General features: G+C 42.3%; 1 protein-coding gene across 4 annotated transcripts in view; it reads left to right on the forward strand.

The window, feature by feature from the left end:
- The window catches only part of nipblb (NIPBL cohesin loading factor b), a 502,440-nt gene that overhangs the window by 169,615 nt on the left and 309,432 nt on the right, over positions 1 to 23,393 (forward strand). For all 4 annotated transcript variants that reach the window (XM_072257459.1, XM_072257461.1, XM_072257463.1 and 1 more), the window contains one exon: positions 8,970 to 9,130. In XM_072257459.1, coding sequence (XP_072113560.1) covers positions 8,970 to 9,130 — 161 coding nt within the window. The remainder of the gene's footprint in view (positions 1 to 8,969; positions 9,131 to 23,393) is intronic.

Consider the following 23,393-nt stretch of genomic DNA (forward strand, 5'->3'; position numbering starts at 1 on the left):
ATCACATAACAGTATGTTTACTTATAAGGAACTTTATTGTTCCTTTTACTTATATGCATTATCATACATTTCCCAACACTGCATTCCTTCTGTGAATTTTTTGCCCATTCTTCCAATTTGTCTAAGTCCTGCTGCAATCACATTGTTTTCTCAGCACTACCCACCCCTCCACCTATCTTTGTATCATCTGCAAACTTTGCCACAAAGCCGTCAATTCTGTTATCCAAATCATTGACAAACAAATGTGAAAAGTAGCGGTCCCAATACTGACCCCTGAGGAATACAACTAGTCGCTGGCAGCCGACCAGAAATGACTTTTTTTTAAATCCCCCTCACTGCTTCCTGCCTGTTAGCCATTCCTCTATCTATGCCAGTATCCTTCATAGTGTGGCACCTTATCAAATGCCTTCTGAAAATCCATGTAAATGAATTTTCTTCGTAGGGGGATGAAGGGTTATGGGGAAAGGCAGGTAGGTGGAGATGAATCCATGATATGATTAGCCATGATCTCATTGATTGGCGGAGCAGGCTCGTCAGCTAGATGGCCTACTCCTGCTCCTATTTCTTATGTTCTCCTTAGGCAACTCTGCTTGTTACTTCCTCGAAGAACTCCAACAGATTTGTCAGACAAGATTTCCCTTTACAGAAACTATGCTGACTTTGACTTATTTTATCATTGGTCTCCAAGTACTCGGAAACCTCATCCTTAATAATAGACTCCAACACTTTCCCAACCGCTGAGGTTAGGCTAACTGGCCTATAATTTCCTTCCTTCTGCCTTCTTGAAGACATTTGCAGTCTTCTAGTCCTCTGGGACCATGCCAGAATCAAATGATTCTTGAAAGATCATGACCAATGCACCTGTTACCTCTTCAGAAAACGCTCTCAGGACTCTGGGATGTTGTCCATTTGGTCCAGGTAACTTATCTATCTTAAGACCTTTGAGTTTACCTTGCACTTTTTCCTTTGTAATAGCAACAGCACTCACTGCTTCTCCCTGACACTATGGATCTTTGGCACACTACTAGTATCCTCCACAATGGAGAAGGATGCAAAGTACGCATATGGTTCATATGCAATTTCTTTGTTCCCCATTAATACCTGTATCATTTTCCAGTGGTCCAATATCAATTCTCACCTCCCTTTTGCTCTTTATATATCTGAAAAAAACTTTTTAGTATCCTGCTTTATATTATTGGCTAGCTTACCCTCATATTTGATCTTTTCCCTTACAGCTTTTCAAGGTGCCTTTTGTTGGATTTTAAGCTTCCCAATCATCCCACTGCCCACTCACTTTGGCTTCCTTGTATGCCCTTTCCTTGGCTTTTATGCAGTCCTTAATTTCCTTTGTCATCCATGGTTGCCTACCCCTGCCATTTGAAAACTTCTTCCTCTTTGGGACATATCTATCCTGTACCTTGTGAACTATTCCCAGAAAAGTTGATGAAGGCAAGGCAGTGGATGTTATCTACACTGACTTTAACAAAGCATTTGCCAAGGTCCCACATAGGAGATAGGTCAAGAAGTTTCAGTTGTTTGACAATCAGGATGAGGTAATAAACTCAATTAGACATTGGCTTTGTGGGAGAAGCCAGAGAATGGTGGTAGATGGTTACCTCTCTGACTGGAGGCCTATGACTAGTGGTGTCACAGGGATTGGTGCTGGGTCTGTTATTGTTTATCATCTATATCAATGATCGATATTATGTTGTTAATTGGATCAGCAAACTTGCAGTTGACACCAAGATTAGCAGTGTAGTGGACAGCGAGGCAGGCTATCATGGCAATAGAATGCAGTAGGACCAACCAGAATAGGTCTAAACACTGATTTATACTTCTGCGCCAAATGTACGTGTAACCTACGCAAGTGATGCAGAAGTATAAATCAGCCTTTACACAGCGAATGGTGGGGCACTGAGGATCGGGTAGAACAAAGGGATCTAGGAATACAGATCCATAGTTCATTGAACGCTGATAGGGTTGTAAAGAAAGATTTTGACACATTGTCTTCATAAATCAAAGTATTGAATACAGGAGTTGGGATGTTAAAAGACCATAATATATCGGAGCAGAATTAGGCCATTTGGCCCATCCAGTCAGCTCTACCATTTCACCATGGCTGATCCAGTTTTCCTCTCAGCCCCAATCTCCTACCTTACCCCCCCCCCCCGTATCACTTCATGCCCTGACCAATCAAGAATCTATGAACCTCTCCCTTAAATATACATGAAGACAAGGCCTCCACAGCTCCCTTTGGTAATGAATTCCACTCTCTGGCTAAACAAATTCCTCCTCATCTCTGTTCTAAAAGAATGCACCCTTATTCTGAGGCTGGGTCCTATGTTCTTAGACTCTCCTGGCACAGGAAGCCTCCTCGGTCAAGGCCTTTCACTATTCAATAAGTTTCAATTAGTCACCCTTCATTCTTCTGAATTCTATTGAATACAGGCCCAGAGCCATCAAACGCTCTTCATAGGACAAGTTTTTCAATCCTGGAATCATTTTGAGCCCCCTCCAGTTTCAGAATGTCCTTTCTAAGGGGCTCACGATACCCCAAGTGAAGCTTCACTAGTGCTTTCTAAAGTCTCAATATTACATCCTTGCTTTTATATTCTATTCCTCTGGAAATATTAACATTGAATTTGCCTTCCTCACCACAGACTCAACCTGCAAATTAACTTTAAAGGAATCCTGCCCAAGAACTCCCAAGTCCTTTTGTACCTCAGATTTTTGTATTTTTCTCTCCATTTAGAAAATGACCATACACTTCTTGATATTCCATCTGCCACTTCTTTGCTAATTTTCACTGCTACCTCAAAAATACCTGTCTCTCCACCTATCTTCATATCAACTGCAAACTTTGCAACAAAGCCGTCAATCCTGTCATCCATATCATTGATATAACGTAAAAGAATAGGTCCAGGCACAGACCCATGATGTTGGGTGGGATTTCAACTAGAGGTTATGGGTGAAGGGTGAAAGGTGAAAAGTTTAAGGGGAACGTGTGGAACAAATGGCAGGCACAAGTGGTGCAAACATACTCAATTTCAATCTTTCAGAGCAGTTGTACAAGACAAGAAATCAGGGCCCCTTTGGTAACAGCTAATTTGGAGTGTTGGTCACTTAATGTATATAAGTTTGAAAGAGTGCAGAGACACCTTACAAGGTTTAAAAGTTTAAAGGATGTTGCTAGGTCTGGAGGACTTGAGTTATATGGAAAGATTGAATAGGACTTTATTCCTTGGAACATAGAAGACTGAGAGGGGATTTGATGGAAGTATACAAAATTATGAGTGTAGATGTTGGATGGGACTACAGCTAGAGGTCATAGGTTAAGGGTGTAAGGTGAAAAGCTTAAGGGGAACATGGGAGTCTTCATTTAGAAGACTGTGCGAGTATGGAATGAGCTGCCCGTGCAAGTGGTGCATGCAAACTTGATTTCAATGTTTAAGGGAAGTTTGGATAGGTACATGGAGAGAAGGGGTATGTTCCTGGTGCAGGTTAATGGGTGTAGGGAGTTTGTGTTTTGGCACAATTGGGTGATAATTTGGTTCTCCTTAGCCACGTGTTAAACTGTGTAATCTTCCTATTTCTGACCTCTAACCAGTGGTGCGGGTTGGAGTCTTGTGATCATGACCATAAGATGTAGGAGCTGAATTAGGCCATCTGGCCCATCAAGTCTGCTCTGCCATTCAATCATGGTTCAATCACGATTGACCGGTCTATCTTTGAGACTTTCCCAGTAAATACACAAATACTGTTGTAATGTGAGCATTATAAAAATTAAGTAATACTAATTAGGATAATGGTAATATAGCAATACTTCTGCTACTGAAAGCTGTTTGTAAGGAGAGATTGCTTCTGGGTTGCGGGGTTTTAGTTCCGTTCTTTCTGCCTAGTGCACGTATGTAGCTCCTCCACTGTGCGCCGCGGTAGAAAAGACCGGAAGTAAAACCCCGTAACCCGGAAATACTATCATAATTAGTATTACTTATTTTTATAATGCTCACATTACAGCACCTTTAATTCTATGTTTCATTATTTAATTTTATTTCAACATGAAAAATAAATAAATAAAAATTGACTGTTGCATTCAGTGTGATGACTGGGGCTGAATACTTTCTGCTAGTTCCCTGAAATTTGGCTGATAACTACAGACAGCCAGTTTGAGACAGTCTGTGAGGTGTTCGTCAGTAAGTAGGGTTGCCAACTGTCCCGTATTAGCCAGGACATCCCATATATTGGGCTAAATTGGTTTATCCTACATGGAATCGCCCTTGTCCCGTATTTCCCCCACTAAGGTAGAGCGTTCTGATGAAACTGTTCGTAAGCCGAAGTGGCGTAAATAGATAGATAGATATACTTTATTGACTCCGAGGGAAATTAGGTTTCGTTACAGTTGTACCAACCAAGAACAGAGTACAAACATAGCAATACGAAAACCACAAACAATCAAATAATAATATGTAAACCATGTCAGAGGGAAATAAGTCCAGGACCAGCCCATTGGCCCAGGGTGTTCAATCCTCCAAGGGAGGAGCTGCAAAGTTTGATGGCCACAGGCAGGAATGATTCCCATGCCGCTCAGTGCTGCATCCCGGTGGAATGAGTCTCTGGCTGAATGTACTCCTATGCCCAACGGTATAAATGATGTTACACACCGACGTCGGGTTGGCAGAGGGAGGAATGTACACAACAACCACAATTGCATGTGAGATTTCCCTTGGCAAATAATATGGCCGGATTTCAACAACAAAAAGTTCAATATCCGGGCTACAAACACGTTTCTTGATCGTAATGTGACCAGGATTGCACCATCTGTTGTTAACCAGCACAGCAAGCCCCCCTCCTTTACGCTTACCGCTGTCAGTGCACTTCCGGTCAGCCTGAACGGTCTGGAAGCCCTTTATGGAAACGTTTTGGTCGGGTATGTAGTCGTGCAGCCACGTTTCAGTAAAACACATAACACTGCAGTCCCGAAATGCTCTGACTCCTGGCTAGTGCCGTCAACTCGTTCATTTTATTACCCAGCGATCTCACAAAGCGAAGAAGCAATTACTATTAATTTATATGGGAAAAATTTTTGAGCGTTCCCAGACCCAAAAAATAACCTACCAAATCATACCAGATAAACACACAACTTAAAATAACACTAACATATAGTAAAAGCAGGAATGATATGATAAATACACAGCCTATATAAAGTAGAAATAATGTATGTATAGTGTATCAGAATCGGGAAGATGATACCAAAACCGATCCGTAGGAAAAAATCGGCATGTACACGTATGCACACGTCACGCATGTGCACACAGGTGCCTGTGCAAGGCGTCATGGTAGTCTTTCTCGGGGTAAACACAAGTGTCCCGTATTTGACTGCTACTTTTGTCCCTTATTTGGGAGTGAGAAAGTTGGCAACTCTATCAGTAAGACAGCTCCTGTACTTAGATTTCATAATTTTCATCTGTTGCAGCACAGCACCCTCGCAACCCTCCTGACAGACTGAATATTGGAATGGACAGTTTCCTTTGTTAGACTGAATGTTGAACCTGCCATGTTTTTCAGGTGTTTTGTATTAGTAAACTGTTACTGAGACACTAGTGCAAGTTTCAGAGGTACGCAAGATGATGACACCACTGTTTTTTGTTTCCCAGTTCTTGTACATTTGGGGAATGTTGGAATTTAAAGGGTGAGAAGTGTGTAATGTGAGCATTTTAAAGATAAGTTAATACCAATTAATAATAATAATAGGCATCTGTTAGTTTCGTGAGACCATGGATTTGCGCCCTGGAAGGTTTCCAGGGCGCAGGCCTGGACAAGGTTGTATGGAAGACCAGCAGTTGCCCATTCTGCAAGTCTCCCCTCTCCACACCACCGATGTTGTCCAAGGGAAGGGCATTAGGACCCATACAGCTTGGCATCGGTGTCGTCGCAGAGCAATGTGTGGTTAAGTGCCTTGCTCAAGGACACACACAATGCCTCAGCCAAGGCTCGAACTAGCGACCTTCAGATCACTAGACTGACGCCTTAACCACTTGGCCACGCGCCAACACCAATTAATACCAATTAGGATAATGGTAATATAGCAATACTCCTGCTACGGAAAGCTGTTTGTAAACAGAGGTTGTTTCCGGGGTTGCGGGGTTTTACTTTCGGTCTTTTCTGCACATGTGTGTATAAGCCCCTCCACCACATTGGTTTTGCCGTCCCAGATAAAGTTATTCATTTGGACATGAAGTTGTCGAGTGGTCCTTTTTCAAAGTCGAAGTTACTACAAAAGGTATGAAGTATTGTAATATTCTTAAAGACAACTGTGGCCTGTTTGATATGCTAGTTAGTGTTTTCTTGGTTGAATTAATTTGAAAGTTTGACAAAAGCATTTTATGTAATTCAGATACAATTAGATTAGATTATGAAGACACGTAGTCCTCTTTTATTGTCATTTAGTAATGCATGCATTAAGAAATTATACATTATTTCCTCCGGTGTGATATCACAAAACACAGGACAAACCAAGACTAAAAAAACTGACAAAACCACATAATTATAACATATAGTTACAATAGTGCACAATACCATAACTTGATGAAGTCTGTGAGCACAGTAAAGTTCAAAGTTTCTCAAATGTCCCACATCTCACGCAGATGGGAGAAGGAAGAACTCTTCCTGCCATGCCAACCACAATCTGACTCTGAGTCATCCGGAAATTTTGAGCTCTGATCAGCTCTCCGACACCGAGTACTGAGCGCCATCTCTGTCCAAGTGATTCGACCTCCTTCTCGGTCGCCAAAAGCAGGCAAGGCTGGGGATTTTGAGGCCTACCCTCCGAAAGATTCCTGACCGCGCAGTAACAACAGCAGCGAACGAGCGTTTCAGAAATTTCTCCAGATGTTCCTCTGTGCTTTCACGTCCATTCTCCATCAAATCAGAAATTGCCCACGGCCCCTATTTAACAGATACGACATCATTTTTCACCGGAGAGCTGCGCACGTGCGGTGCACTGCCATCTTCTCCTCCCATCTTCTCATTAGCCCAAATAAAAGGCCTCAAATTGGAAGTACAATCTGTGTTGTTCTTTCTCTAAACGATTTAGTGGGTAGATCTTGCCTTTCACTAAGACCAAGGTAGGGGATCTTGGGCTTAAAAAGGTTGGTGACCACTGATGTACAGTGTCGGGAAGTGTGTGGTCATATTATTTTCTAAATGGGGAGAAGATTTCCAAAGGAACTGACTTGGAAGTCCTCATGCTGGATTTCATGAAGATTAACTTGCAGGTTTAGTTGGTGATAAGGAAGGCAAATGCAACGTTAGCATTCATTTTGAGGGGACTAGAATACAATGCCAAGGATACAATACTGTGTCTTTATATAGCATTTGGACTTGGAGTATTGTGAGCAGGGGGGCACAGCCTCAGAATTGAGGGACGTCCATTTAGAACAGATGAAGAAAAATTTCTTTAGACCATATATAGTGAATCTGTGGAGTTCCTTACTGCAGATGGTTGTGCAGGCCGCGTCATTGGGTATATTTAAATCAGAGGTTGATAGGTCTTGATGAATCAGGCTGGAGAATGGGGTCGAGGAACAATATATCAGCTATGATAGGATGGTGGGGCAAACTTGATAGGCCGAATGGCCTAATTCTGCTCCTAGGTTTTATGGTTGGTTGGATTGTCTTTTAAAAGTTGTAATTCTCCTCACCTCTACCAATTCTGGCATTGTTTCATATTTTTCACATAGAAGGTGTTCTGCATGTGGAATGTGCTGGCAGAGGAGTTGATGGGCCCAACACAATTATTACATTTGAGGCATTTAGACAGACACTTAAATGTAATTTCATTCTGTCTGTGGCCCCTTCTGTATGTTTTTTAAACAAATCTTTTTTCTCTGCTTTGCCTTGCAAATGCTCTCACAAAGTTTATGGCTTCCATTGTCAATACTGTTTTTCTTTCTTTATAATCTCATTTGTTTAAACCTTTTCTAAAAACACTATAAAGCCACCTGTGAGCATATTGATCTTGGCCACATTGAGGCATGTCCTCTTGTGTTTGACAGGTTCCACTTTACGAGATTGGCCTTATATTGCTATGAATCTGGAATTGAACTGCAATGTGAAGCTAAGATTTGATTCCTGAAGCACTTATTGAGCTCCAGTGACATAATACAGAAAGCTGTGGGCAGGGTTCATGAACACAATGTTAAATTCAGAAATAAGTTGCTCTTCAGGGAAGAGTGTTTTGTTTCTTGGGCAGTGAAAACAGTGTAAGTGAAAGGAGAGTTGCTTGTGAAAGCTATTGAACATGATTGAGGAGTGGGTCGAAGTATCTCCAACACACTCTTTCCTGTCTTATATTTGATGCATTCCTCAATCACCATTACCTTTCCATAGTAAATCACTTGTTCTTTCACTACTTAGTTTTGTCTTTGTACTGTATCCCTTTTATCATTTATTTTTTCAGCACCTTTCAGTTACCTTTCTTTTCCATGAGATGTGTAATTTTGAAATGCTTCCTGTGTGATAACTAGTTATTGATCAGAGCTCACTCTGTTTATGGATGCTTCATAGCCTAGCTATGGCATAGGTTAAAGCACAGTAGGGAGTTTCTTAGGTTCATTGAGCTTTTACTGGCTTTTTGTAAGATGCCATTCTTGCAGCCATAGCTTGTTAGTATTCACTTTTTAAATTGATAAAGCTTTAATCTACTCCTGCCACGCATAAGAGTGAATTCTTGTATTATATTTTTGCTTTTGCCATTGTAGTTTTAATGTCCAGGTTAAGTAAAATTCATACTCGAGAAGACTTTTTAAGTAAAATTACACGTTGCTTCAGTTTGGTTGTGCAACATTGCTGATGTATTCTTCATGAGGCATGTAGTTTCCCTTAGTTGTAGGGGCTTGGGATTGAAGCACATTTTAGCACACCAGTCGTGTACTCCATATTTGTTTAACATGGTTTATTGTGCTTTTCAGCTTCTGTTTCAAGCCCCATGATTCCCAGTGGCATGCGGAATATTCATGATAGTAAAGTGACAAGTCAGTTGTCGGGCTCTTCATCAAATCACCATTCAGATAATTCCAGACATGGATCAAATGAGGACTACATTCACATGGTTCATCGGCTTGGATCAGAGGTGGGAAAATCAGTCATTGATACAGAAAATTTTGTTTGTTCAAGCCTGAACTGCATTCTGTTCAAGCTGTAGGCTGAACCTTAATATACTTCAAGCATTTGTTAGTGAAATTGCATTTTGGATTTTAGATGAGGTTTATCTTTGAGTAACAAGAGAATATAGTGAGAATCAGCAATAAATTCCTGATTCAGTTGATGCCAAGGTAATAGCGCTGTTTTACACTACTTTAGATGATAATGCTTAAACTCAGAAGCCTATGCCCTGAAATCTATCTTTACAAATATTTTGAAATGAAATACTGTTTTGAACTTGAAAATTAAGGCATTGTCCCTAGGATTTGATAGAGTACGTACATTGCTTGCACCTACACTGATAAAGAGTCGGCTATTTCAGTGTTTTGAAAAGCTTAAGCAGACTCCTCATTATTCGACCAAAGTGTAATTTGTTTTCACTCAATGGGAGGAAAATACCTGAATTTATTTTTCCTTAAACTTGAACATAAACTTCATTTATGTCTTGATTTTAAAGTTCTTTAGCCTGCCTCATTTGCAGTTCTACCTTTTCATAGCAGCAGGAACATGGAATCTTAGTTCTGCTTTTGACATAATTATAAGGATTAGCTTTATTTGTCACATGTACATCGATGAGGCATCAAAACATACAGTGAAATGTCTTTGCTTTAATGACTGAAACAGTCCTGAGGATGTTCTGGGGCGGTCAATAAGTCTCACCCTGTAGTTGGTTGTTAAAGCTACCCATAATAAGTTTTTAAAATCTCTTCTCTTCTTACTCCCTCCCTCCCTTGGTTGCCTCCATCTCTTTCTCTCCTCCCATGCCCCCTCTTCCTACGTGGCATCTCCAATTCCTTTCTTAACCCCTCTTCTTCTCTTCTATATACTTGCCTCCCAGCTTCAGTCCTGCTATAGGGTCTTGACCTGAAATGTTGACAACTTCTATACTCCCACAGTTGTTGCTCAACCCAGCAGATGGTTTATTGTTCAGATCCCAGCATCTGCAGCCTTCTGTCTCCTTTAAACTTTCCTCTCACTTTAAACTACTAGTTCCTTGTGATAAAGATTCTGATTAGCTTATCTATGTCCTTCATAATTTTATAAATCTTCATAAGGTTAGCCCTGGGTCCCTTGCGTTCCATTGAGAACAAGCCTAGTCTATCTTGCCTCTCCTTATAAACGCAGGCCTTCATTCCAGGTAATGCCCTGGTGCAACTCTCCTGCTCTTTCTCTGTTACTGCTATATCTGTGTTAAGTGACAAGAACTGGTGGTCAAACCAATATTTTGTGCAGCTGAAGCATGGTGTCCCAACTCTTCTACTCGATACTCCTTAGGTCCCTGCTGCTTACTTTATACGGCTAGCCAGAATCTGACTTGAAGGTATTTGAAATAAGAAATGAAAAAAAAAGCTAGTAATATTCAGCATATTATACATTACCTTTGGAGAGAGAAGCACTTGTAAATTTCAGGTTGGTGACCACTTATTAGATGTAAAAGCAAGCTTTCAAAGACACTTAAACAACAGGAATTCTGCAGATGCTGGAAATTCAAGCAACACACATCAAGGTTGCTGGTGAACGCAGCAGGCCAGGCAGCATCTGTAGGAAGAGGTGCAGTCGACGTTTCAGGCCGAGACCGTTAGTCCTGACGAAGGGTCTTGGCCTGAAACGTTGACTGCACCCCTTCCTACAGATGCTGCCTGGCCTACTGCGTTCACCAGCAACTTTGATGTGTGTTGTTTCAAAGACACTTGGTAGTCAAGTGAAGGAATGAAATGGTGGATACAATTAGAACCTTTCTACTATGGAGGGGAATATTTGAGTATTTTACAGTTCCACCCAACTGAATGTGAGTGTCTAAGGTGCTCACTAGATTTTCCTCTGCAAGAATTAATAGTTCAGCAGTTGAAATTATGGTCTATGGCTGTCTACCCAATGGGCTCTGAAATTGATTAGTATAATGGTACACCAGCTAAAGCTGCTGTCTCATTGCTTCAGGGAACTGGGTTAGATCCTGCTGTAGGGTGCTGTCTATTTTCGGGCACTTTCTCCATTTGACTATATAGGTTTCCCCAGATGCTCTAGTTTCTTCCCAAGGGAGTATATCACCTCACAATCCATCTGTATTCACCTCTGGCTAAATGTGTAGATTACACATTGGCTTTACTAGTTATCTCAGAATCAAGAGTTGGAGTGAAAGCAGGACATGCCTAGCCCTCGGGGAATAAGAAATTAGAAAAAATCTTAAGTGGAGGATAGGATGGTGATAAAAGGTTTTCATAATAGCTATATGAGCAGGTGGTGTTATAGTCAGCCTGTGGTAATCAGAAATACTAATAGCTGAGTATTGTTTGTTGTTATTATCATCATACTTGGAAAGACTGTTGTTCCACAGGCATTAAGATCCTTTGGTAGGGAAGAATCAGGGATGCACTAAATGATGGTATGTGAAAGTCAGAACTTGATGGCAAAGTTGAAGGAGCAGACATGTTCAAGTACACTATTTGTAAGCTTTCCATGCCCGACTGTAGATAAAATATTAGTAGGGAGATCCAATAGTGTCCTTTCAGCATTGCCTTTCTTCTGGCACAGATGATAGAAAAGCAGATTGACCCCTTATTCCAGAGTTCACAGCGGATATTAAGACCTTATTTATAGAATTAAATTCAATATTCCTGGTAATTCTAAGCAACTTGCACACGTATACATGTACATATGATTCTCATGAGATGTGTGTATGGGTAAGTTGAGAAGTGTAATCAAACCATTGAAATAAAAAAGTGAAATAATGTCATTTTAGTCTATTTTTTCTCTACATATTTTGCAAGTTTAGTCACAAGTATCATCTATCCCAGGAAACACTTCCCCTTCAGTTCTCAGTTGTCTTTTATTTACTCAAATATTTATTCATTCATTCACACCCCATGCCAAAGTATTCTCTCCTGCAGTGAAAAAATGAGGGTAATTTAGGAAAAGTAGTTGAGATCAGTTGAACAATGGACAGAACAATGACATAATTTAATCCTGAGTGTGAGGTAATGTACTGTGAAAGGTTTAATAAGCTGAGATATAAACAATGAATGGTAAGGCCTTGGGACTTATTGAGGAGCAGCAAGATCTTTGTGTCTGAGACCCAAGATCTCTGAAGGTATCTGCACATGTAGATGAAGTGATAAAGAACTATTTGAGACACTTTATTAGCTAAGGCATTTAAGAGCAGGGATATTATTGTGCCATTTTGTAAAAATTTTGGTTAGGCCACAGCTGGAATACCTATTGCACAGGTGGTCACCACATGGCCTGTGTGTTTAGTGCACTGGTGGTCATCGGTCAGCTGGAGTACTTATTGTGATGGTGATCAGTGTACGGCTGGAGTATTTGTGCGCTGGTGGTCTCCGGGAGGCTGAAGTATTTAGTACACTGATGGTCACTGCACAATTGGAATATTTATTGTGCTGGTGGTCACTGCATGGCTGGTGTATTTAGTGTGCTAATGATCACCGCACGACTGGAATATTTAGTGCATAGGTGGTCTCCGCATGGCTGGTGGTTACCACAAGGCCTGTGTATTTTGTGCGCTGGTGATCACCTCGCAGCTAGAGTATTTAGTGCGCCTGAGATCACCGGGCAGCTAGAGTCTTTCATGTGCTGGTGGTCACCGGTCCGCTGGGTTCTTTTTAGCGCTGTGGTCACCGTACGGCTGGAGTATTTAGTGTGCTGGTACCTTCAGGAGGCTGAAGTATTTTGTGTGCTGGTTGTCACCACATAAGCTGGTGCATTGAGTGCCCTGGTGGTCACCAAGTGGCTGATGTGTTTAGTGGGCTGATGGTCATATGTCTGGAGCACGTAGTGTGCTGGTGGTCAGAACACAGCTGGAATATTTAGTGCGTTGATGGTCACCATGCGGCTGGAGTATTTAGTGCGCCGGAGGTGACCACACGTCTGCAGTATTTGGTGCGCCTGTGGTCACCGCATTGGTGGTGTATTTAGTGCGCTGGTAGTCACCACACGGCCTGTGTGTTTAGTGCACTGGTGGTCACCCGTCAGCTGGAGTATTTATTACGATGGTGATCAGTGTACGGCTGGAGTATTTGTGCACTGGTGGTCTCCGGGAGGCTGAAGTATATAGTACACTGATGGTCACTGCACTGCCAGAATATTTATTGTGCTGGTGGTCACTGCATGGCTGGTGTATTTAGTGCACAGGTAGCCTCCACATGGCTGGCGTATTTAGCGCGCTGATGGTCACCACAAAGCCTGTGTATTTCGTGTGCTGGTGATCACCTCGCAGCTAGAGTACTTAGTGCGCCTGAGATCACCGGGCAGCTGGAGTCTTTCGTGTGCTGGTGGTCACCAGTCTGCTGGGTTCTTCTGTGCACTGTGGTCACCGTACGGCTGCAGTATTTAGTGTGCTGGTGTCTTCAGGAGGCTGAAGTATTTTGTGCGCTGGTGGTCACTGCAGAGCGGGAATATTTAGTGCGCTAATGGTCACTGTATGGCTGAAGTATTTGGTGTGATAGTGGTCACCGGGTGGCTGGAGTAATTTTGTGCGCTGGTGGTCACTACATAGCTGGTATATTCAGTGCGCTAATGGTCACTGCATGGCTGCAGTATTTAGTGCACCGATGGTCACCGGGAGGCTGGAGTACCTAGTGTGCCGGAGTTCACTGGGTGACTGATGCATTTACTGCGCTGAAGGTCACCACATGGCTGGAGTATTTAGTGCACTGGTGGTCACCAGCCGGCTGGGGTATTCGGTGTGCTAATGGTCACCGCATGGCTGGTGTATTTCATGCGCTGGTAGTCACCACACGGGCTGTCTATTTAGTGCACTGGTGGTCACCGGAAGGCTGGAGTATTCCTTAAGACCATAAGATATAGGAGCAGAAGTAGGCCATTTGGCCCATTGAGTCTGTTCCGCCATTCAATCATGGGCTGATCCACTTCATCCTGTCATCCCCACTCCCCTGCTTTCACCCCATACCCTTTGATGCCCTGGCTAATCAAGAACCTATCTATCTCTGCCTTAAATACATCCAATGACTTGGCCTCCACAGCCACTCGTGGCAACAAATTCCACAGATTTACCATCCTCTGACTAAAATGATTTCTCCGCATCTCTGTTCTAAATGGACATCCTTCAATCTTGAAGTCGTGCCTTCTTGTCCTAGAATCCCCTACCCTGGGAAATAACTTTACCATATCTAATCTGTTCAAACCGTTTAACATTTGGAATGTTTTAGAAAAGTAGAAACATAGAAAACCTACAGCACAATACAGGCCCTTCGGCCCACAAAGCTGTGCCGAACATGTCCTTACCTTAGAAATTACCTAGGGTTACCCATTTTTCTAAGCTCCATGTATTTATCCTGGAGTCTCTCAAAAGACCCTATCGTATCCACCTCCACCACCATCGCCGACAGCCCATTCCACGCACTCACCACTCTGCATAAAAAAACTTACCCTTGACATCTCCTCTGTACCTACTTCTAAGCACCTTAAAACTATGCCCTCTTGTGTTAGCTATTTCAGTCCTGGGGAAAAGCCCCTGACTATCCACACGATCAGAGCCTTTCATCATCTTGTACACCTGTTAGGTCACCTTGCATCCTCCATCGCTCCGTGGAGAAAAGGCTGAGTTCACTCAACCTATTCTCATAAGGCATGCTCTCCAGACCAAACAACATCCTTGTAAGTCCTCTCTGCACCCTTTCTATGGTTTCCATATCACTCCTGTAGTGAGTCGACCAGAACTGAGCATGGTACTCCAATTGGGGTCTGACCAAGGTCCTGTACAGCTGCAATGTTACCTCTCAGCTCTTAAACTCAATCCAAATATTGATGAAGGCCAATGCACCATATACCTTAACCATAGAGTCAACCTGCACAGCAGCTTTGAGTGTTCTATGGACTCGGACCCCAAGATCCCTCTGATCCTCTACATCTGACTTTAGATTCGCCTTCTCAAATTTCAGGGTGAATCTGAGCATGTTATGATCACTCCCTCTCCCCCCAATGATTCATTTACCTTACGCACTCTAATCCTTACATCTACTTGGCATAAAGACAGAAATCTGGAAGAACTCAGATTCCACACAGAGAACATGGGTGAAACATGTTGGAATAGAGGATTCTGATCCTGTACAGTCATCAAGACTGACAGGAAAGTGGAAAATATATAGAAACATAGAAAACCTACGGCACAATACAGGCCCTTCAGCCCACAGAGTTGTGCCGAACATGTCCCTACCTTAGTAAAATAGAGGGCTATAGGTAAGCCTAGTAATTTCATGAGGTCCCCCCCCCCCCCCCCATTCTTCTGAACTCCAGGGAATACAGCCCAGGAGCTGCCAGGCGTTCCTCATATGGTAACCCTCTCATTCCTGGAATCATTCTCGTGAATCTTCCCTGAACCCTCTCCAATGTCAGTATATCCTTTCTAGAATAAGGATACTCCAAGTGTGGTCCCATGAGTGCCTTATAGAGGCTCAACATCACATCCCGGCTTTTACATTCTGTACCTCTAGAAATGCATTCACCTTCTTCACAACCGACTCAACCTGCAGGTTAACCTTTAGTGTATCTTGCACAAGGACTCCCTTGCATCTCTGCATTTTGAATTCTCTCCCCATCTAAATAATAGTCTGCCCATTTATTTTTTCCAGCAATGTGTATGACCATACACTTTCCAACATTGTATTTCATTTGCCACTTCTTTGCCCATTCCCCTAAGCTATCTTAAGTCTCTCTGCAGGCTCTCTGTTTTCTCAACACTACCCACTCCTCGACCTATCTTTGTATCATTGGCAAATTTAGGCACAAATCTCTTAATACCGTAGTCCAAATCATTGACATACTTCGTAAGAAGTAACCGTCCCAACTCCGACCCCTGTGGAACTCCACTGACAGCCAGCCAGAATAGGATCCTTTTATTCTCACTCTCTGTTTTCTGCTGACCAGCCAATGCTCCAACCACACTAGTAACTTCCCTGTAATTCCATAGGCTGTTATCTTGCTAAGCAGCCTTAAGCGGCACCTTGTCAAAGGCCTTTTGAAAATCCAAGTACACCACGTCTACTGCATCTCCTTTGTCTACCCTGCTTGTAATTTCCTCAAAGAATTGAAGTAGGTTTGTCAGACAGGATCTTTCTTTCAGGAAACCAAGCTGGCTTTGGCCTATCTTGTTGTGTGCCTCCAGGTACGCCGTAACCGCATCCCTAACAATCGATTCTAACAACTTCCTAACCACTGATGTCAGGCTAACAGGTCTATAGTTTCCTTTCTGCGGCCTCCCACCCTTCTTAAATAACGGAGTAACATTTGCAATTTTCCAGCCATCTGGTACAATGCTTGAAAGATCATCGTTAATGCCTCCGCAATCTCTTCAGCTACTTCCTTCAGAACCTGAGGGTGCGTTCTATCAGGTCCAGGAGATTTATCCACCCTCAGACCATTAAGCTTCCTGAGCACCTTCTCAGTTGTAATTTTCACTGCACAAAGCTCACTTCCCTGACAATCTTGAATGTCCAGTATACTGTAGATGTCTTCCACTGTGAAGGCTGATGCGAAATATGCGTTCAGTTCCTTTGCCATCTTTGCATCTCCCATTACAATATCTCCAGCGTCATTTTGTATTGGTCCTATATCTACCCTCGACTCTCTTTTACTCTTTATATGCTTAAAAAAGCTTTTAGTATCTTCTTTGATATTAGTCACTAGCTTCCTCTCATAATTCATCTTTTCCTTCCGAATGACCTTCTTAGTTTCCTTCTGCAAGTTTTTAAAAACTCCCCAATCCTCTATCTTCCCACTGGCTCTGGCTTCCTTGGATGCTGTCTCTTTTGGTTTTACTTTGGCTCTGACTTCACTTGTCGCCACGGTAGTGTCCTTCTTCCCTTTGTAAATTTCTTCGTATTTGGAATATATTTGTCTTGCACTTCCCTCATTTTTCGCAAAAATTCCAGCCATTGCTGCTCCGCTGTCCTTCCTGCAAATGTCCCTTACTGGTCAACTTCGACCAGTTCCCCTCCTATGCCATTGTAATTTCCTTTATTCCACTGTAATACCGACGCATTAGATTTTATTTTTTCCTTGTTAAATTTCAAAGTGAACTCGATCATATTGTCATCACAGTTCCTTTAGGATTCCCTCACCTGAAGCTCTCTTATCACCTCCGGATCATTGCATAACACCTAATCCAGCAGAGCCGATCCCCTAGTGGGCTCAACAACAAACTGTTCTAAAAAGCCATCCTTTCTTTCTTTTTCAATATTTTCATTGATTTCTTACAGGAAAGAATACAGAGTACAGGAGGATATATTATATATCAATTACAATATATTTAAATCACACTTATGGTCTCATTACCCCATATTCATGTAAATTAAATTGAATTGTAATATTGAAAATAATAATATTTATATATATTATATTAATAATACAAAAAAAATAATAATACAAAAAAATCTAAACCCACTACCAAGATAAACTGTTTGGTAAAGAAAGAAAAAAGGGAAAAATCCTTATCCTATAGTAAAACATATTATTAGGCAACATCTGTACATAATAACAAATCAAAGATTTTGAAAATAATTCAAAAATGGTCCCCACAATGTTCGAAAGTCCTGTCTAGGTTCAGAAATTGAACAACAAATCTTCTCTAAAGGGCCCACGTGACTAAAAATAAGCTGTCTTGTTTTTATTTGGATTTATCTCCCTATTGTGACAGATGTAACAATGGAGAAGCTTCATTAATTCATATGTTCTGGTCATGCCCGAGTCTTGAAAAATATTGGAAGGAAGTATTCCAAACTTTTTCTGTACTTTTCAAAGTAAATTTTAAACCTAACCCTTTGACTGCCTTATTCAGTATTGTTGGAGGAAAAAGATATTATCTTGGAGACACCTGATTTGCACATTTTGGCTTTTATTTCTCTTATAGCTAGGAGGGCATTGTTGCTTAAGTGGAAGGATGTTGCTCCACCTACTCATGCTCAATGGTTAAGCGATGTTATGTCATGCTTAAAAGCCATCCTTTAGACATTCTACAAATTCTCTCTCTTGAGGTCCAGTACTGGCCTTGTTTTCCCATTCCACTTTCATGTTAAAATCCCCAACGATTATCATGACGTTGCCTTTCTGATATGCCTTTTCTATCTATTGCTGTGATTTGTAATCCACATCCCGCTGCTGTTTGGAGGCCTGTATTCAATGTGCAGATGGTCACTGCACGGCTGGACTATTTAGAGAGCTAGTGGGCACCGGGTGGCTGGAGTATTTAGTGCACGGGTGGTCACCGGGGCGGCTGGAGTATTTACTGCACAGGTGGTCACCGGGGCGGCTGGAGTATTTAGTGCGCTGGTGGTCACCGGGCGGCTGGAGTATTTACTGCACAGGTGGTCACCGGGGCGGCTGGAGTATTTACTGCACAGATGGTCACTGGGGCGGCTGGAGTATTTACTGCACAGATGGTCACCGCGGTGGCTGGAGTATTTACTGCACAGGTGGTTACCGGGGCGGCTGGAGTATTTACTGCACGGGTGGTCACTGGGCGGCTGGAGTATTTACCGAACGGGTGGTCACTGGGCAGCTGGAGTATTTACTGCACGGGTGGTCACTGGGGCGGCTGGAGTATTTACTACACGGGTGGTCACTGGGCAAGCTGGAGTATTTACCGAACGGGTGGTCACCGCGATGGCTGGAGTATTTACTGCACAGGTGGTTACCGGGGCGGCTGGAGTATTTACTGCACGGGTGGTCATTGGGCGGCTGGAGTATTTACCGAACGGGTGGTCACCGGGGCGGCTGGAGTATTTACTGCACGGGTGGTCACCGGGGCAGCTGGAGTATTTACTGCATGGGTGGTCACTGGGCAGCTGGAGTATTTACTGCACAGATGGTCACCGGGGCGGCTGGAGTATTTACTGCACGGGTGGTCACCATGACTAGAGTATTTAGTGCGCTGTTAGTCACCACACCATTGGAGAATTTAGTGCTCTGGTGATCATCGCACTTTGGGAAGGAAGTTGAACCATACTAGTAATGACTTTGTTACTTTACGTGCTTTAAGATCAATTGGTAATTTTATCCTATGCACAACAGCAGAAGGTGGCCTAGTAGAATTTCTTTTCGTAATCTCAGGCATTCCAGTCTAGGCAACATTCTCCTGAATCTTTTTACCCCTCTCTAGCTTAAATATCTTCCAGATCTCTACACAATACTCCAAGTGCAACCAAATCAATGTTTTTACAAATGTAACATGACGATCAAAAACTCTGTATACAGTGCATGAGCTGATGTAGGCAAATGTGCCTCTGCTTTTACTGATGTGTCTACAGGTGTAGTTATTTTCAGGGAACTGTTTACCTATACCACTAAGTCTACATGATCGACATTATCTTTCCAGGGCTCTGCCATAGTTTAACTTTGCAAAATCCATCACTTTAAATGTATTAAATTCTATCTGTCATTCTCTTATTGACTTTGCCAGTTGGCATAGATTCTGTTGTAACCTTAGACAACCTTCGCTGTCCACTAAATATGTACCCACCTTGAATGCTTCCTCAGACAGCTCATTGTGGTTACTCACTACTATCTGTGTAAAGCCACCTCCCAGATCTGTTAAATTTCTTCCTCTTATCTTGCACCTGTGTACTTTTATTTTGGATTCGCCAAATCTGGGGGAAAAGACTATGAATGTCCTTCTTATCTATACCCTTTATGATTTTATATACTTCTTTGAGGTCACCTTGCGTTCTCCTATGCTTGAAGGTATAAGGTTATAGCATAGCCAATCTGTCTTTATAACTCTCGTCCAATAAGTACCCTCAAAAATTTCCTCTGCACTCTCCAGCTTAATGTCTTTCTAACAGCAGCCGAAACTGTATACAGTACTTCAAGTAGATGTAGTGTATATGGATTTTAGCAAGATATTTGATAAGGTACCCCATGCAAGGCTTATTGAGAAAGTAAGGAGGCATGGGATCCAAGGGGACATTGCTTTGTGGATCCAGAACTGGCTTGCCCGCAGAAGGCAAGGAGTGGTTGTAGATGGGTCATATTCTGCATGGAGGCTGATGACCAGTGATGTGCCTCAGGGATCTGTTCTGGGACTTTGGAAGTTGAATCCAGTCTTTATTCAAAGCACCTGGGGCTTACTCAGTTAGTCGCTCAAACAGGAACAGTCTATGACTGTTCCTGCCCGATCCACCAACTAACAAACAATTCCCCTTACAACACAGATATATTTGTCCAGATACACCCCACACAAGACAGGCCGGAGCTGAAGTTATTCCCTATATGACAGCTCCAAAAGACAAATTTCAAAATAAACATAATGGCTGACACATAAAACAGACCGGAGCTGTCCTATCTCTATGCATGACTACACAAGAAGATAAATATCCTAAAACCCGAGTTGGCTGTCTTCAAGAAGAAATAGTGCTGTAATAAAATTTGCACATCTGTTCATCATCAAGTTTTCTTGCAGAAAAAACAGTCTCTTATGTTTAATGACATGTTAACCTTTTGCATACTTTATCAGGACCCCTACTCTTTGTGGTTTTTATGAATGACCTGGATGAGGAAGTGGAGGGATAGGTTAGTAAATTTGCTGATGCCACAAAGGTTGGAGGTGTTGTGGATAGTGTGGAGGGCTGTCAGAGGTTACAGTGGGACATTGATAGGATGCAAAACCAGGCTGAGAAGTGGCAGATGCTGTTCAACCCAGATAAGTGTGAGGTGGTTCATTTTGGTAGGTCAAATATGATGGCAGAATATAGTATTAATGGCAAAACTCTTGGCAGTTTGGAGGATCAGAGTGATCTTGGGGTCCAAGTCCATAGGATACTCAAAGCTGCTACACAGATTGACTCTAGTTATGAAGCCATACAGTGCATTAGCCTTCATCAATTGTGGGATTAAGTTTAAGAGCCAAGAGGTAATGTTGCAGCTATATAGGTCCCTGGTCAGACCCCGCTTGGAGTACTATGCTCAGTTCTGGTCGCCTCATTACAGGAAGGATGTGGGAACCATAGAAAGTGTACAGAGGAGATTTGCAAGGGTGTTGGCTGGATTAGGGAGCATGCCTTATGGGAATAGATTGAGTGAACTCGGCCTTTTCTCCTTGGAGCGACGGAGGATGAGAGGTGACCTGATAGAGGTGTACAAGATAATGAGAGGCATTTATTGTGTGGATAGTCAGAGGCTTTTTCCTAGGGCTGAAATGGCTAGCACGAGAGGGCACAGTTTCAAGGTGCTTGGAAGCAGGTACAGAGGAAATGTCAAGGGCAAGTTTTTTTTACGCAGCGAGTGGTGAGTGCATGGAATGGGCTGCCGGCGGCAGCGGTGGGCCAAAGGGCCTGTATTGTGCTGTAGATTTTCTATGTTTCTATGTTCTATGTTTCTAAGTGCAGCTTCACCAGTGACTTGTATAACTGCATAATAATGTCATCACTCCTAATCTCAATGTCCTGACTGATGAAAGCCAGCGTGCTAAATGCATTCTTTACCATTGTTTATTTGTGAAGTTGTTTTTAGCAAGCAATGTATTCGTTTACTCCCAGACCCCTCTGTTCCTCAATACTCTTTGGTGCCCTACCATTCTTACCTTCTAAGTCCTACCTTAGTTGGAATGTCCAAATTGTATTACCTTACACTAAGCTAATTTGAAATTCTTATTTTCTCTCTCTCACCCTTCCTCCTTAACTGTTCAAGATCTTATTGTAATCCATTATAACCTGCTTCATCATCAACAAGGTTCCCATTTAGTATCATCAGTAAGCTTATCATGCAATGCACATGGATGTCAAAGTTATTTATAGAAGTAATGAATAACAGAGGTCCCACCACTTGGAGTACCCCAGTAGTCACATGCCTCTAGTTGGAGAATTAACCTTCAACCATAACCCTCTGCTTTCTATCACTACTTCACTAGCTCCACCTGATTCCTATGTGACCAAACCTTCCAGATTAGCCTGCTATGTCAAAGCCTTACTATAGTCCATACAGACAACATCCACTGCCTTACCTTCATCTATCCCCTAAGTTACCTCTTTGCAAAACACTCAAAAGATTCATCATACATTACATGACCTCCCATGCACAAAGCCACAGTGATTATTCCTCATCAGGCCTACATTATCCAAATGATAGTAGATTTTATTCCTCAGAATTCCCTCCAGTAACTGCCCTACAATTGGAGTCAGGCTCACTGGGATGTAGTTTGACCCATTATGTCCTTGATACCCTTGAACAGTGGAACAGCATTAGGCATCCTCTAGTCTTATGGAACTTCACCAGTGGCTAAAAATGAAGCAAATAAGGCCCTCTGTGATTTCTTCCTTGGCTTCCTATAAAGTCCGGGAGTGCACTTAATTCGGGGATTTGCCCGCATTAATGTGCTCCAAGGCTGCAAATACATCCTTCCTCATGTTATGCATATGTTCCAAGACCTAGCCACTTATTGTAGCATGCCGAACACTTTCTTCGGCGTCCATGATGTTCTCAGGAGGGAAATAAAAAAACAGTCATTAAAAATCTTGGCCATTTCCTGAGGGTACACATATAGCTCTGATGGTCTTTAGGAGGACATAATCTCACCCTGTGTACCCTTTTACTGTTAATATAACTGAAGAACCTCTTGGGATTTTCATTGACGTTGCCTGTCAAACCCATCTCATCCCTCCTGAGTTCCCTCTTAAGCTTGCTCTTAAATGTTATATATTCATCAGGGGATTCTTTTCTATCCAGCTGCCTAAATGTGATGCAAGTTTCCCTTTTCCTGAACAGAGCCTCGATATTTCAACACTTCTGTCTCATTTATTTCCAATAACATTCCCATCTTTTTGCTTTATCTTGGATGCAATTTCACTTTGTTTTGCTTTTCTCCACTTGAACACATGATTTTGGAGGTGCTGTTCTCTACCATCTTGTGCATGCAAGGGATCACCTGGTACTATTCAAGGAAGATCTGGGATGTTTTCTTCTGCACAGGCCAATTTTTGTCCCTTCAGTGAAAAAAGATTAACTGGGCATTGCTGTTTGCAGGAGCTTATTTTGCATTTTTTAAATACAATAGTGGCTGCAAAACTATTACATTTTATTGAAGGATGCTGTTAAATTTCTAAAATTCAAACAAAATGCTGCAAACACATTTCAGGCAGAAATCATACTTGTAAATTGCCAAATATTTCTCTTTACAGAAGTGCTGCCTGATTTGAATTTGTCTAGCATTTAGTTCTTTTTCCCATCTG

Source organism: Mobula birostris, chromosome 5, assembly GCF_030028105.1.
Source record: "Mobula birostris isolate sMobBir1 chromosome 5, sMobBir1.hap1, whole genome shotgun sequence".
NCBI lineage: Eukaryota > Metazoa > Chordata > Chondrichthyes > Myliobatiformes > Myliobatidae > Mobula > Mobula birostris.